We start from the raw sequence: 16,661 nt of genomic DNA on the forward strand, positions 1-16,661 counted from the left end.
CATTTACTCACTAGGGCAGCAATATAACCCCATCATTTAGGTCCTTTTACATACCTGTCAACCCGAGGCTGTTGGCAATCTTAGAAATAGTGACGTATGCCCTTACAAATTGGTGACCAATCTTACAACGTTGTACAGTTTGGCAAATAAGTATTTAGTCAACAACGAATTGTGCAAGTTCTCCTACTTGAAAAGATTAGAGAGGCCTGTAATTATCAACATGGGTAAACCTCAACCATGAGCGTTAGAGTGACGGAAAAAAACTGAAAATCACATTGTTTGATTTTTAAAGAATTTATTTCCAAATTAGAGTGGAAAATAAGTAAACAAGCAAGATTTCTGGCTGTCAAAGAGGTCTAACTTCTTCTAACGAGGCTCCAGTCGTTAAGTGTATTAATAGCACCTGTTTTAACTCATTTTCGGTATAAAAGACACCTGTCCACAATCTCAGTCAGTCACACTCCAAACTCCACAATGGCCATGACCAAAGAGCTGTCGAAGGACACCAGAGACAAAATTGTAGACCTGCACCAGGCTGGGAAGACTGAATCTGCGATAGGTAAAACACTTGGTGTAAAAAAAACATCTGTGGGAGCAATTATTAGAACATGGAAGACATACAAGAAGACCACTGATAATCTCCCTCGATCTGGGGCTCCATGCAAGATCTCACCCTGTGGCGTCAAAATGATAACAAGAACGGTGAGCAAAAATCCCAGAACCACACAGGGGGACCTAGTGAATGACCTACAGAGAGCTGAGACCACAGTAACAAAGGCTACTATCAGTAACACAATGCGCCGCCAGGGACTCAAATCCTGCACTGCCAGACGTGTACCCCTGTTGAAGCCAGTACACTTCCAGGTAAGTCTGCGTTTCGCTAGAGAGCATTTGGATGATCCAGAAGAGGACTGGGAGAATGTGTTATGGTCAGATGACACCAAAATAGAACTTTTAGGTAGAAACACAGGTTCTGGTGTTTGGAGGAGAAAGAATACTGAATTGCATCCGAAGAACACCATACCCACTGTGAAGCATGGGGTGGTGACATCATGCTTTGGGGCTGTTTTTCTGCAAAGGGACCAGGACGACTGATCTGTGTAAAAGAAAGAATAAATGGGGCCATGTATCGAGAGATTTTGAGTGAAAATCTCCTTCCATCAGCAAGGGCATTGAAGATGAAACGTGGCTGGGTCTTTCAGCATGACAATGATCCCAAACACACAGCCAGGGCAACAAAGAAGTGGCTCCGTAAGAAGCATTTCAAGGTCCCGGAATGCCCTAGCCAGTCTCTAGATCTCAACCCCATAGAAAATCTGTGGAGGGAGTTGAAAGTCTGTGTTGCCCAACAACAGCCCCAAAACATCACTGCTCTAGTGGAGATCTGCATGGAGGAATGGGCCAAAATACCAGCAACAGTGTGTGAAAAGCTTGTGAAGAGTTACAGAAAGCGTTTAGCCTCCGTTATTGCCAACAAACGGTACATACAAAGCATTGAGATGAGCTTTTGGTATTGACCAAATACTTATTTTCCACCATGATTTGCAAATAAATTCTTTAAAAATCAAACAATGTGATTTTCAGGGTTTTTTTCCACATTCTGTCTCTCATGGTTGAGTTTTACCCATGTTGACAATTACAGGCCTCTCTAATATTTTCAAGTGGGAGAACTTGCACAATTAGTGGTTGACTAAATACTTATTTGCCCCACTGTATATAGCGTGCAATATGAAACAAAAATAAAACTCAATTTTTAAAATGTGAATTCATTGGTAATATTGTAACATATAACCTGGTGCAATCAAAGAACAATCAATATCTTCAGCTACATCGTGGTTACTAAAATTTAACAGTGACTTTTGTTATAATTGTATGTAGCACTTGTGGCAATTTCTATCATATCATTTGATGGCTGCACTACCTGGCACTTCAGCTCGCAATTCAGTTTGACTTGAAAGTAGTTTGTTAGCGTGTCCAATTATAAATGAAAAAGCTCAATTGATAAAATTAACTTACCGATGCAATCTTTGAGTCAGGGAACATTTCTTTTGCTAATTCTGAGAAGGGATCAGCAATAGTTGCAGGCAAATTGTGTTCGGCAACAAATTGGCAGAATAAAATCTCCTCTTTCGTCACTTTTCATTCTGCATTCTGCATAAGTAATTAATTACACTTACAAATTACTTCTCCCAAAAAGTAATTGAGTTAGTAACTCAGTTACCTGAATGTAAGAGTAATTAGTTACTTGGCATAGTAACTGGTGTTACCTTTCATGTTTTTTTTTTCATTTTTTCAAAAACAAAAAACATAGTAACCTTTGCTTTATTTGAAAGTCATTTAATGTTGTGAATCAACTGTTAAAGTTGTTAAAATTGCTACCGTCTTTGCATTAGTTCCCTTCGGTCTACTTTCGATATGTGAACGTTTTAAAATGGTTTCATCATTTAAAGATAGATTCAAGTCAAGATTTTGCCGATTTAGGAGTATTTTAGATAAAAAGTTACTTAGGTTCGCTTGGAAGGTTCACTACAACAGAGCCTTTCTGAGAAGTCTTCTGCTTTAAAATGGCGGCTGTTTACGAATGCCGCGGTGTCTGTCATTTCGCATGTAGTTCTATATGCATGTGATATCTAGGCGTAAATTGTAGGCTGTCTGCTACAGTCAGGAAATATTGGAGCCACCTAGCCTAGCATCGCGCTTGCTACAGCGTCACAACAAACACTGTTCTCTCTCCGTGTCTCTGACTTTTCTCGCGTCATTCAACCACCATCGTAACGCACATTGTCTCGTTGCTGAAACGGTGACAAAATCCGAACGGAGAAAAAAAAACGTAATGAACGAAAAACCTACACATTTTGAACGTACGGCGTACACATTTAAAAATCAGTGCTCACTTGTACAAATTACGCCGAAACCGTACAACTTGTCAGGTATGCTTTTACTAGTAGGGGAAAATTGAGTTGGTTGTCATACTTGCTATAACTCGACCACCAGAGGGCAGTGTTGTGAATAATCAAAATTGAATTTATAAGAATTACGCCAACTAAAATTGGTTCGTACACCTTTTTCATGTCCAAATCAGGGGCGTCACTAGCTTTGAAGAATTAGGGGGGCTTAGCCCCCAGGAGATGACCAGGATATAAGTGAACGTATATACAGTTGTGGTCAAAAGTTTACATACACTTGTGAAGAACATAATGTCATGGCTCTGTTGAGTTTCCAGTTATTTCTATAACTTTTTTCTCTGATAGAGTGATTGGAACAGATACTTCTTTGTCACAAAAAACATTCATGAAGTTTGGTTCTTTTATGACTTTATTATGGGTGGACAGAAAAAAGTGATCAAATCTGCTGGGTCAAAAACATACATACAGCAGCGCTAATATTTGGTAACATGTCCCTTGGCCGTTTTCACTTCAATTTGGCGCTTTTGGTAGCCATCCACAAGATTTTGGCAAGCTTCTGGTTGAATCTTTGACCACTCCTCTTGACAGAATTGGTGCAGTTCAGTTAAATTTGATGGCTTTCTGACATGGACTTGTTTCTTCAGCATTGTCCACAAGTTCTCAATGGGACTTTGGGAAGGCCATTCGAAAACCTTAGTTCTAGCCTGATTTAGCCATTCCATTACCACTTTTGATGTGTTTTTGGGGTCATTGTCCTGTTGGAACACCCAACTGCGCCCAAGACCCAATCTTCGGGCTGATGACGTGAGGTTATCTTGAAGAATTTGAAGGTAATCCTCCTTCTTCATTATCCCATTTACTCTCTGTAAAGCACCAGTTCCATTGGCAGCAAAACAGCCCCACAGCATAATACTATCACCACCGTGCTTGACGGTAGGCATGGTGTACATGGGGTTAAAGGCCTCACCTTTTCTCCTCCAAACATATTGCTGGGCATTGTGGCCAAACAGCTCGATTTTTGTTTCGTCTGACCACAGAACCTTCCTCCAGAAGGTCTTATCTTTGTCCATGTGATCAGCAGCAAACTTCAGTCGAGCCTTAAGGCGCCGCTTTTGGAGCAAGGGCTTCCTTCTTGCACGGCAGCCTCTCAGTCCATGGAGAAGCAAAACACGCTTGACTGTGGACACTGACACCTGTGTTCCAGCAGCTTCTAATTCTTGGCAGATCTGCTTTTTGGTGATTCTCGGTTGAATCTTCACCCTCCTGACCAATTTTCTCTCAGCAGCAGGTGATAGCTTACGTTTTCTTCCTGATCGTGGCAGTGACAAAACAGTGCCATGCACTTTATACTTACAAACAATTGTTTGCACTGTTGCTCTTGGGACCTGCAGCTGATTTGAAATGGCTCCAAGTGACTTTCCTGACTTGTTCAAGTCAATGATTGTTCAAGTCAACAATCACGCACAAGAAATTACTAATTCGTGTTGCTGTATGTACATTTTTGACCCAGCAGATTTGATCACTTTTTCTGTTAACCCATAATAAAGTCATAAAAGAACCAAACTTCATGAATGTTTTTTGTGACAAAGAAGTATCTGTTACAATCACTGTATCGGAGAAAAGTCAGAGTTGTAGAAATAACTGGAAACTCAAGAGAGCCATGACATTATGTTCTTCACAAGTGTATGTAAACTTTTGACCACAACTGTACATATTATATGTGTGTGTGTGTGTGTATATATATATATATATATATATATATATATATATATATATATATATATATATATATATATATATACATATACACACATATATATACACACATATACATATATACATATATATATATATATATATATTAGGGCTGTCAAACGATTAAAATTTAAATCGAGTTAATTACAGCTTAAAAAAATAATTAATCGTAATTAATCGCAATTCAAACCATCTATAAAATATGCCATATTTTTCTGTAAATTATTGTTGGAATGGAACGACACAAGATGGATATATACATAAATCAACAAGATGGCATTAACATTATTAACATTCTGTTAAAGTGATCCATGGATAGAAAGACTTGTAGTTCTTAAAAGAAAAATGTTAGTACAAGTTATAGAAATTTTATATTAAAACCCCCTCTTAATGTTTTCGTTTTAATACAATTTGTAAAATTTTCAATCAAAAAATAAACTAGTAGCCCGCCATTGTTGATGTCAATAATTACTTACACAATGCTCATGGGTGCTGAAGCCTATAAAATCAGTCGCACCCAAGCGCCAGCAGAGGGCGGCAAAACTCCATAAAACACAATTAACAAGTGAGCGTTTCACTGGACAGTAAATTTGTCTGAGCGGGGCATCTGCATTAATTGCGTCAAATATTTTAACGTGATTAATTTTAAAAAATTAATTAACGCCCGTTAACGCGATAATTTTGACAGCCCTAATATATATATATATATATATATATACAGTGCTGCTCAAAAGTTTGGGAACCCCCTCAACATTTTGGAATTTTCTATTATTTCAACCTGATTTCCTAATCAATCAATTCAGTAGTTTTTTTTTGTTTTTTTAACAGTTGTGTTGTCGAGACTAAATTAAAAAGAGTTTTCATCAACTGATGTAGGTGCAAAATTGAACTGTTTGGTCACAACCAAAACCGCCATGTCTGGCGAAAAGTCAACACTGCATACCACCAAAAGAACCTTCTCCCAACAGTGAAGCATGGAGGTGGGAATGTCAAGATCTGGGCTTGCTTTTCATCCTCAGGACCTGGACAACTCCACATAGTCCAGGGAATCATGAATTCTGAGGAATATTGTCAAATCCTAGAACATAACCTGACGCCATCTGTTTTGAAGTTAAAGCTTGGCAGAAGGTGGATCATGCAACATGATAATGATCCAAAGCATTCCAGCAATACAACCAAGGAATGGCTGAAAAAGAAGAAGATTCGTGTTCTGGACTGGCCCAGTCAAAGTCCTGACCTAAATCCCATTGAAATGCTGTGGCGGGACCTGAAGCGAGCAGTTCATGCCAGACGCCCATCAAACCTCTCTCAACTGACTGCGTTCTGCAAGGAAGAATGGGCAAAAATCCCCCAAAGTAGATGTGAGAGGCTGATTAGTCACTACAGAAACCGTTTGGTTGAGGTAATCTCTGCAAAAGGAGGCGCAATATCCTATTAACTGAAGGGGTTCACATACTTTTGCACACATGATATCTGAGTTTTTCTTAAATCAACCACTTTTGTTAAATAAAGAATGACAATATAACTATTTCTTTTGTTTCAGTCCATTATTTGGAATGTCAGTATTGTGGATTTGGGTATAACTTAACATTTAATAAGGTTATTTTAGTTTTTTTTTACAAAAAATCTGACCATCGTTGTGGGGTTCACAAACTTTCGAGCAGCACTGTATATATATATATATATAGAGAGAGAGAGAGAGAGAGAGAGCGAGAGAGAGAGAGAGAGAGAGAGAGAGAGAGAGAGAGAGAGACTTTTTTTATCCTGTTATAGGGACTTTAAGGTAACCCTGATGAAACCAACCCCATTCTCGCCTACCTACCTACTCAACCACAGTGAGGTAAGGATAGCAGAAGTACACAGTAGGTTTGAAAAACAAAGATTTATTGCATGATCTTGCACATGTTCAGTATTTACACACTGAGCATTGTTAAATATAACAATTCCAAGTCTACACGTGTTGCACATGCAAAGTGTATGTGTGTGCTTGGTTAATATATTGTGTTGCGAGTGTCCATGCTACTCCAGAGACACACTGGTGTTCTTTTCCAGCCCAGGAATGGAGGCATGCAAACACTCCTGCAAGGCTGCTTTCTAAAATAAGAAGTTCCCTTGTGGAAGGTGTAAAATAAAAATGACATGAAAAGTGTGGTTTCCTGTACAAGTTTTGCAATATTGGTCTTTCAGAATAATTACGATGCTGCTGTGAGAGCAGCGTTGGGTAAAGTGGACGAGCCCGCTGCCTTCTTTATTATTGTAATGAATGAGTCTGTTACTGGAATGAATTATTTTACACGTGCGTTTAAAATTGTACAGTGGTATGAATAAGTATCTGAACCTTTTGGAATTTCTCACATTTCTGCATAAAATCACCATTAAATGTGATCTGATCTTTGTCAAAATCACACAGATGTAAAAACAGTATCTGCTTTAACTAAAACCCCCAAATATTTATAGGTTTTCATTTTTTAATGAGGACAGCATGCAAACAATGACAGAAAAGGAAAAAATAAGTAAGTGAACCCTCTGCCTAAGGAGACTTAAAGAGCAATTGAAACGAATGTGCCCAATATATGATGAGAGGTTTAAAGCTGCCATGCCCACTATTAAACACACACCTGATAAAGAAATGTCTTGATGAGAAGCATTGTCTGACGTGCATCATGGCTCGGTCAAAAGAGCTGTCTGAAGACCTGCAACCAAGGATTTTTGATTTGTATAAAGCTGGGAAAGGATTCAAAACCATCTCTATAAGTCTGGATGTTCATCAATCGACAGTCAGATAAGTTGTCTACAATTGGAGAGAGTTTGGCGCACACACTCCACAGATGTTTTGGCAAAATATTTTGTTGGCTGACGAAACCAAAGTTGAATTATTTGGAAGTAACACACAACGTTGTGTGTGGAGGAAAAATGGAAATGCTCACAATTATCAACACCTCATCCCCACCATGAAGAATGGTGGTGGGAGCATCATGATTTGGTGCTGTTTTGCTGCCTCGGGGCCTGGACAACTTTCAATCATTAATGGAAGAACGAATTCAAAATTATATCAGGATATTTTGCAGGAAAACCTGAGGCCGTCTCTCAGACAGTTGAGGCTAAAAAGAGGATGGATGCTGCAACACGACAATTATTCAAAACACAGAAGTAAATCAACTTCAGAACGGTTTCAGAAGAACAAAATACACAATCTGGAGTGGCCAAGTCAAAGTTCAGACTTGAACCCCATTGAGAGGCTGTGGCATGACCTAAAGACAGCGATTCATGCCAGACATCCCAAGAATCTGATTGAAAGTTCAGCAGTTTTGTCGAGAAGAATGGGCCAAGATTAGTCCTGATCGATGTGCAAGACTGATCTTTAGCTACAGGAAGCGTCTGGTTGATGTTATTGCTGCCTAAGGGGGGGGGGCACAAAACATTAAATGTGATGGTTCGCTTGCTTATTTTCCCCCCGTTCTGTCATTGTTTGCATACTATCCTCGTTAAAATATGAACACCTATAAATGTTTGGGTGCTTTTAGTTAAAGCAGACGCTGTTTTTTCATCTGTGTGTTTTTGACAAAGGTCAGATCACATTTGATGGTGATTTTATGCAGAAATGTGAGAAATTCCAACAGGTTCAGATACTTTTTCATACCACTGCAATTGTTAGAATAAATCACTTGTTAATTCATTGTAATTATATTTTTTGTATCATAAATAACGAGGACGATTTATTGTACTATTAAAATAGACAATCATACACATGCGTTTGTTATTATAACTTTTTTTTTTCAAATAAATTGTAAAATGTTAGAAAATATATCATCTATAAATTATAAAATGAAAGTGGATTATTTTACGTTTACATTAATAAGCAGTGAGTAAAACACATTAAATAACAAAATACAAGACATTATATTCATTTAAAAAATGAAATTTTCATACACCTTGTATTTGATATATTATATTTTCTATAAACGAACCCACCAATACAAAAAAATAATCTACTAATAATGTTCGCTTTATAACATTAAATCAATATGGCTGAAGATAAGATTTTCTTCGTCGTAATTCATACTAAAAATGCAAGCCAATACGTCATTCGTGTGATGACCACTAGAGGGCGCGCTCACACCAAATTACTGGCCATCCCGTTTGTGTCTATTATGGCTTGGAACACGCACGTGCCTTAGAGTGACGTCACCCGGTGCGTGGGCGTTGCTGTTATCTGTGCAGTCACAGTGATTTGTTACTTCCCAGAACATACGTACACAACACATAACGAACCACGACGTGTGGGCGGGGTCAAAGAGACCACGTGGCTTCTTCCTTGAATGAGCATGTTTCGGCGCCATTGACGGGGATAGATGTCCAATCCATTTGGACAGGGAGGGTAAGCAGCAAGCGAATGGTCGCTGCCATTCCTATTAGTCCAATTGGACTGGACTTCTATTGCTGTCAATGGTACTCAGTGTGAATTTATGACAAACAATTAAAGCCGAGATAACAGTTGGAAGGTTGAGCACATTTTTCCTTAGTTTGGGTGTTTTAAGTGGCAATTTGAGAAAGTTACAGTGTAAAACAGTTCCGATTTAAAGCAACTCTGTTTCATCTATCACACTGTTGTCAAACAAAAGGCCCGGGGGCCTGATCCGGCACTGCCCAACATTTTGTGAGGCCCGCGAAAGTCAATCCTGTGCATTAAAGTGGAAGTTCCGAATTTTTGACATTAGGCTTAATCTTTGAGTTAGCAGGGGTTCAATCAATCGGTGGAGTCGATTTTAACAAATTCCGTGTAGTTTGTCAGTTATTTGTTAGTTTCAGGGCTCCGGATTGGCTAAACTACCGCGAGTCAATAGTACAATCCTAGCATGCTAATATAAAACGACATTAAAAGTTCTAAGATAGTCAATTAAATTCAAAATGCAGATCATTGTTTGAAAAACCCATGCAGCCACAAAAATGTCACAGCAAACCGCCGTAATTCATTTCATTCTGCAGGACTATTTTTTTTTAAATGCATAATGTGACCAATGTTCCTTCTAAGCTGCGCGCGTGCGCAATCACTTGCACAAACTCAGCGCACAAGAAAATCGATGCAGCGCACGAAATAAAATTCAACAGAAACGTAGCACAGCACAGCACTCCGATCGGTGCGTTTGATACACCAATGCGACACTTCCATTGGTGCGTTCCATACGCCAACGCGACGCTCCTATTGGTGGGTTACTACACCACGATTATATAGAGTTGTAAGATGCATGACTTGGGTGGGTGCGGAGAACGAGTGAAAAGTGAGCTAGACTCCTGTGTTGATTTACAGAAGGTTTTCTGTACCATTTTGCAACGTAACTCAATGAGCAACAGGTATCTAGCCAATAATGTGACACAGTTCACTTGACTTATGCAACGCAGCCCATACAGTGGTGGAAATAAGAATTTAGTCAACTCACAGTCACTAATTATGCAAATTCTCCCACTTGAAAATATTAGAGAGGCCTGTAATTGTCAACATGGGTAAACCTCAACCATGAGAGACGGAATGTGGAAAAAAATTACAGAGGCTAAACGTTTTCTGTAACTCTTCACAAGCTTTTCACACACCGTTGCTGGTATTTTGGCCCATTCCTCCATGCAGATCTCCTCTAGAGCAGTGATGTTTTGGGGCTGTCGTTGGGAAACACGGACTTTCAACTCCCTCCACAGATTTTCTATGGGGTTGAGATCTGGAGACTGGCAAGGCCACTCCAGGACCTTGAAATGCTTCTTACGAAGCTACTCCTTTGTTGCCCTGGCTGTGTGTTTGGGATCATTGTCATGCTGAAAGACCCAGCCAGGTCTCATCTTCAATGCCCTTGCTGATGGAAGGAGATTTTCACTCAAAATCTCTCGATACATGGCCCCATTCATTCTTTCCTTTACACAGATCAGTCGTCCTGGTCCCTATGCAGAAAAACAGCCCCAAAGCATGGTGTTTCCACCCCCATGCTTCACAGTGTTCTTCGGATGCAAGTCAGTATTCATTCTCCTCCAAACACCAGAACCTGTGTTTCTACCAAAAAGTTCTATTTTGGTTTAATCTGACCATAACACATTCTCCCTGTCCTCTTCTGGATCATCCAAATGCTCTCTAGCGAACCGCAGACGGGCCTGGACGTGTTCTGGCTTCAGCAGGGGGACACGTCTGGCAGTGCAGGATTTGAGTCCCTGGCGGCGCATTGTGTTACTGATAGTAGCCTTTGTTACTGTGGTCCCAGCCCCCTGTAGGTCATTCACTCGGTCCCCCCGTGTGGTTCTGGGATTCTTGTTATCAATTTGACGCCACAGGGTGATATCTTGCATGGAGCCCCAGATCGAGGGAGATTATCAGTGGTCTTGAATGTCTTCCATTTTCTAATAATTGCTCCCACAGTTAATTTCTTTACACCAAGCGTTTTACCCATTGCAGATTCAGTCTTCCTAGCCTGGTGCAGGCCTACAATTTTGTCTCTGGTGTCCTTCGACAGCTCTTTGGTCGTGGCCATAGTGGAGTTTGGAGTGTGACTGACTGAGATTGTGGACAGGTGTCTTTTATACTGATAATGAGTTAAAACAGGTGCCATTAATCCAGGTAACGAGTGGAGCCTCGTTAGACTTCGTTAGAAGAAGTTAGACCTCTTTGACAGCCAGAAATGTTGCTTGTTTGTCGGTGACCAAATACTTATTTTCCACTCTAATTTGGAAATAAATTCTTTAAAAATCAAACAATGTGATTTTCTGTTTTTTTTTTTCAACATTCCGTCTCTCATGGTTGAGGTTTACCCATGTTGACAATTACAGGCCACTCTAATCTTTTCAAGTAGGAGAACTTGCACAATTGGTGGTTGACTAAATACTTATTTGCCCCACTGTATGTGCCTTGCAGGTTAGCTAGCCAACAGCAGTGCAGCGGAGTAGAGACGCAAATGCTAACTCCTGATCATAGCAAAAGGAACGGGCAGCAATACTACACTCATCAAGCCAAATTAAAAAAGAAAAGCGGTTCTTTTAAGATGGAATGGCTGTCAGAGTACAGTATGTGCAAATAAAAGAACAAGCTGTAAAACTGAGTAATATATATATATATGTATATCGCTGTATGTATGTATATGTACATCGCTTCAATAATATCTGGCGCCATCTAGTGGGGAGAGTAGCTGAGATATGTCATAACAGAACATCGCTTCAATGATATCTGGCGTCATGTATAACGTCTAGACCGCGAATATAAAACGACCCCCTCTTTTGCAATCTTATTTCAATGCAAAAAACCCCATCTTATATTCGGACCAATACGGTATATTAAAACTAAACTAATGCAAATTGCTGCTGTATTTTCATTCTTTTAAAAAGCCACGTATCTTGCTGTGATCCAAGGTTTTCAACAGGTGTGATACTGATGTGTGGCCACAGCGTACACATCTGATGTTGCTCACAGTGGTCCTCTGTTTGCTCAGGGAGCTTGCGTGTCTGCTCAGACACATGAAGATTGAGAGGGAACATTGAATGTGACTACAGTAGACATGAGTGCTTCGGTCACTCGTGCTCAGGCTGCATTTGAAGAAGGTAGAAGTCTGACTTATCGCACTCTGATGGTACCAGTTGCGACCTCATAGCGTTCCAAGCGAATGGTAACTGCAAAGATGGCTGATCGTGACAAGTTGTTTATTATTTTGGCCATCAAAAGACATTTTGACCTCAAGCAAATCTGCTTAGCGATTAAATAGTGGAGAAAAAACAACGGCTAAGGTAAATAGGACAAACTGTAAACTGCCATCTTTAGTTTTACTATTGACAGTCTGCTTTTCGACAGGCAGCGCTATTTCGTCGATTGATGTCAGGTTGAATCAACTTGTGATTACTGGGTACTTTTTTTTCCAACTTCGTGACTAAAACCTCCCAGTTCGAGTGGCTTTCCAGTGATATATTTCCAGGTCAGAGGTTGGAAACTCCGACTTTACACCTTCCTCGAATGCAGCATCAGTCAACTGACTTGACTGAAGGACGGCAACATGGTGAAATGTGCATTTAGAGGCTGTGGAAACAGAAGAAATGGGCAAAGGAAAGTTTCCACAAATTCCGTACGAAGAACGAGGAACAATATAAACTGGCTACTTGCAGCTGGCTACGACATAAATACATGGGTGGAAAAAATATCACTCTGCTCTGCAGCCTGTTCCCTGCAGAGCTGCTGGATTACAAATGTTTCTGTCCATACTACAATTATTGACATGCAATGGTAAATTGTATTAATAACTTTATCCCGAAAACATACCCAAAACTATTGATTGCATGGGACATCGGCAGAGGTGGGTAGTAACGGGTTGGATGCACTGTTACATTTGCTTGAGTAACTTTTTGAGAAAAATGCACTTCTAAGAGTAGTTTTACTAAGCCATACTTTTTACTTTTACTTGAGTAGATTTTTGAAGAAAAAAACGCTACTCTTACTCTGCTACTTTGGGCTTCAGAAGAGTCGTTATATTTTTCCTCTTTATTTTACATATTACATTTATTTATTTATTTTGCTAGCAATGCCAGGAGTAGTTCTATCAATTTCACCAATGAGACGTTGCAACAATGATCACATGACTCCATTATACCAATCAGATGCAAGCTTGCCGTTCTATGTTCACACGAGCCTGTTCAATTATGTGGTATCTTTAAAGCACTGATTTAAAAAAAAACAAAACAAAAAAAAAAAACACCTAATTATTTGACATAGAGCGCTTCCCTCAACATGACTCGAAAGCGCGGATTTTAACCTCTCTCCAAGTTTTTATTTGGCACCGATTGACCACGGAAAACCGGAGATATGATCCTTTTGATTTCATAATAGTAATTATGAAGGAAATATTTTCTCCACCAGAGGGCACTCAAGCTGTTTGGATGAATAATGCTTCATTTATGTAATTTTTTTTCTCTCGTAGGAATTCAATGTTTTTTTTTTTTTTTTTTAAATAATTTATTTGGCTTATTGTGGTTATGTAGTGGGATATTGTACAGTATCATTGTAACAACAGTTCGTATAGATTTACAGCAGTTACTCACAATGTTACTCATTACTAGAGTAGTCTTTTCACTGGATAGTTTTTTACTTGTACTTGAGTACATTTTTGGATGACTACTTTTAATTTTACTTGAGTAATATTATTTTGAAGTAACGCTCCTCTTACTTGAGTAAAATTGTGGGCTCCTCTACCCACCTCTGGTGATCAGTAATTTTCATGCGTCCATTAGTTGTTTTTTATTGGCATGCTAGAACTGTACTATTGACTCACGCTAGGTTAGCCACAAATACAACAAATAGCTAACAAACTGCACGGAATTTGTTGATATCAACTCCACCGATTAATTAATACCCCAGTAACTTTTTTGCTAAAATAAAATTTAAAGAAAACTTCTGTTGTCCTCAGTGACAGATCAAGGATAACAAAAATCTGATATTTATATTATATTATTATTATATATATTATATTTAAATTCGTAAAAGAAAATGCATAGTTTTTCTCCTTTTTTAAATTAAAAAAAAAAATGTTACTTACTGTTTGTTTTTCCTTTTTGTTTAATAATAAAAATCATTTAAATTTAAAAGAGAATACGGTTTTCTATTTTAAGGAGTAAACAAAACCAAAATAAAAAGAATATCTAGTTTTTTTCTGTTTTGTTTTTGAAAATGAAAAATAATTTTTTTAAAAATGAACATTTACAAAATAAAGAGCTTTGTTACTGTTTTTCCCCTTTTGCATTTTTATGAGAAAAAAATAGAAATGAATGAATAAAAAATGAAAAAATAGGAACATTCTTGCTATCAAGGGCCCCACAATAGGATTTGGACAATTTATAGGTCAACCACGGTTGTGTTCAAAATCATTCAACCTCCACTGCAGTCTAGTGTTATACTAACATTTATTTTTCATCTTATGTTTTGAATTTGGCTGCTTAAGTTGAAGTCTGCTCTCTCAGGTTGCTCGTCTAGTTTGTTTATGAATGAAATAGTGTACAGCACAGATGCTTTTTTCAAACTGTGACGTCGCCATCGTAACGTGGGAGTGGGACATTATAGACACGCCCTCGCATACAAACCATGTTATTTCTGCTTGTTTTCTCTGATAATCTTTCAAAAAAGAACATGCCGATCAAACACTTCTGCTATGGAACTTGTAGAAACGACTCTTGAGATTACGACATATGAAGGATGTTTTCTTCGTACGTTTCCCGAAACAAAAACCTCGGAGGACAAAATGTGAAGAATGGATCAACTTGTGCAGACGTCCAAAAGACCTGTTTAAAGCCAGCAGGGTGAAGCCATTCACAAATCATATGCAGTAAACATTCTGTTGGGGGCCATGGTCCTTTCAGAGGATGAAAAGGTAAGCCATTTTGATATTTTTACTTATTTTTTAGTGTGGCGTTTTGCCGTGCTGCTTCTGCCTGACAATGAATGACCTGAAAAACATTAAAATGGTATCGGACTGCCACTGTTACCCTTTCTATTGAAATAAAAAACAACTTTAGTAAGGGAGAAGCGTAAATAAATGATAGAATTAAGATTTGTTGTTAATGAGAAAATTAAAAGTGTTCGTTGGCTGTCACTGAGTAGCATTTGCGATCGCTACACAAAAATAGCAATGTAAATTGCCCCAAGAACGGTCAGAGACGTAAGACAACCAGAGGATATAATATATAAGAAACACAGGGCATATGGTGGTCAAGGATAGATTGTTGAAACAGGAGAATATCATTGTCAGTAGCGTAAGGCAATGCACACAAGAAAAAGGAGTCGATAAAAAAGCTAACTCTGGATCAGATCGGCTCGTCTTCTTCAGCCCTCGACACTCAAGCCATCTCTTTAACTGAACATTTGTATGTTCTTCCACATCTTTACCAGTGAATTTGGCACCAGGGACATCATTTTCAGACAGAATTGGTAAGTTTAGCTCAGTAAACATCTCGTTCGTACACCATTTCCATTCATTTAGTCTTGCGGACAAACAGGAGGTTGACCCGCCTAGCCACAATTGCTAACGTCATGAATATGAAAAGTGACGTGTGTTTGCGGTACACCATTGATCATGTCAGACATGTCACAACACTATACGAAAGTGGGGGTTGAATAATTTTGAATATAACTGTATGTCTCTAAAAGATGGATCGACTCTCCAAAGAGTATTTGCTAAACAATTAGTTGAATATTAATCGTGGCAGTCACAATAACTATTATGTGGCCTGCGACAAAGATGAGTTTGACACCCAATGTCTATCACTGTCAGTGGCAGCCAATGCAGTGATGAGTGTAAGATTTAGAAAATGGATGTGAGATATCGGTATTGCTGCAAGATGTGCTTGATCATGTGTAAAGCTTATTATGCAAAAAGACTACAGTGTCACCCGTCAATCAACCGTGAACCGATCAATAACGCTGAAATGAAGATGCACACAAACTCGAAGGGAAACAGCACAGATTAATGGGACGGAGTAGAAGGAGAAAGGAGAGGAGGTTGAAGAACCATCGCTCATAGTAGTTCTGATGGAGAAAGTGTATTGAAAAAAAACTGCAATTCCCAGCATTCCTTGCGACGGCCAAAGCGTGCGTTCACCGTGTCAAGTCGCTATGTCGATCCAGTCTCCGTGAAACTCCTCAAATCAAGTCCTCCTTCCCATGGCCGGCGCCGTTTTATTGCATCATCAGAAGGGGACAGAGGAGGATTGTGGGTAACGTCAGCCCTTGAGTGTCCCTGCTGTCGGAGTAAAGGGGGTGGAGCGCCAGGGAAAAAAGACAAAAAGTGTGTTTACGTGCGTGCGAGTCACAGTGGGCGTGGCTACTCCATGCCGTTCCTCAGCATCTGATTGGCTGCGATCAGCATGACGCTGATGATGAACGCCATTGCGAAGGCGCAGATTAGACTCTTCCTCACGCATGTTTGCCGGTTCTTCTTCGACGGGTGGACTGAAGGAAAAAGACGCGACAACGCTAGTCAAAAACAGCATACCTCA

The 16,661-nt window shown here is 39.3% G+C and overlaps 1 protein-coding gene across 2 annotated transcripts in view; it reads right to left on the bottom strand.

Moving 5' to 3' along the window:
- Window positions 1–8,404: 8,404 nt before the first annotated feature.
- LOC130911234 (calcium-binding protein 8-like) overlaps window positions 8,405–16,661 on the bottom strand; it is an 81,198-nt gene continuing 72,941 nt past the window's right edge. Inside the window, exon 6 of one of the 2 annotated variants that reach the window (XM_057829066.1) lies at window positions 8,405–16,614. In XM_057829066.1, the coding sequence (XP_057685049.1) occupies window positions 16,487–16,614 (128 nt within the window). In that variant the 3' untranslated portion in view covers window positions 8,405–16,486. The remainder of the gene's footprint in view (window positions 16,615–16,661) is intronic. The other variant, XM_057829067.1, reaches the window with a different exon arrangement.

The sequence above is a fragment of the Corythoichthys intestinalis genome, unplaced genomic scaffold (genome assembly GCF_030265065.1).
Source record: "Corythoichthys intestinalis isolate RoL2023-P3 unplaced genomic scaffold, ASM3026506v1 HiC_scaffold_23, whole genome shotgun sequence".
Lineage (NCBI taxonomy): Eukaryota > Metazoa > Chordata > Actinopteri > Syngnathiformes > Syngnathidae > Corythoichthys > Corythoichthys intestinalis.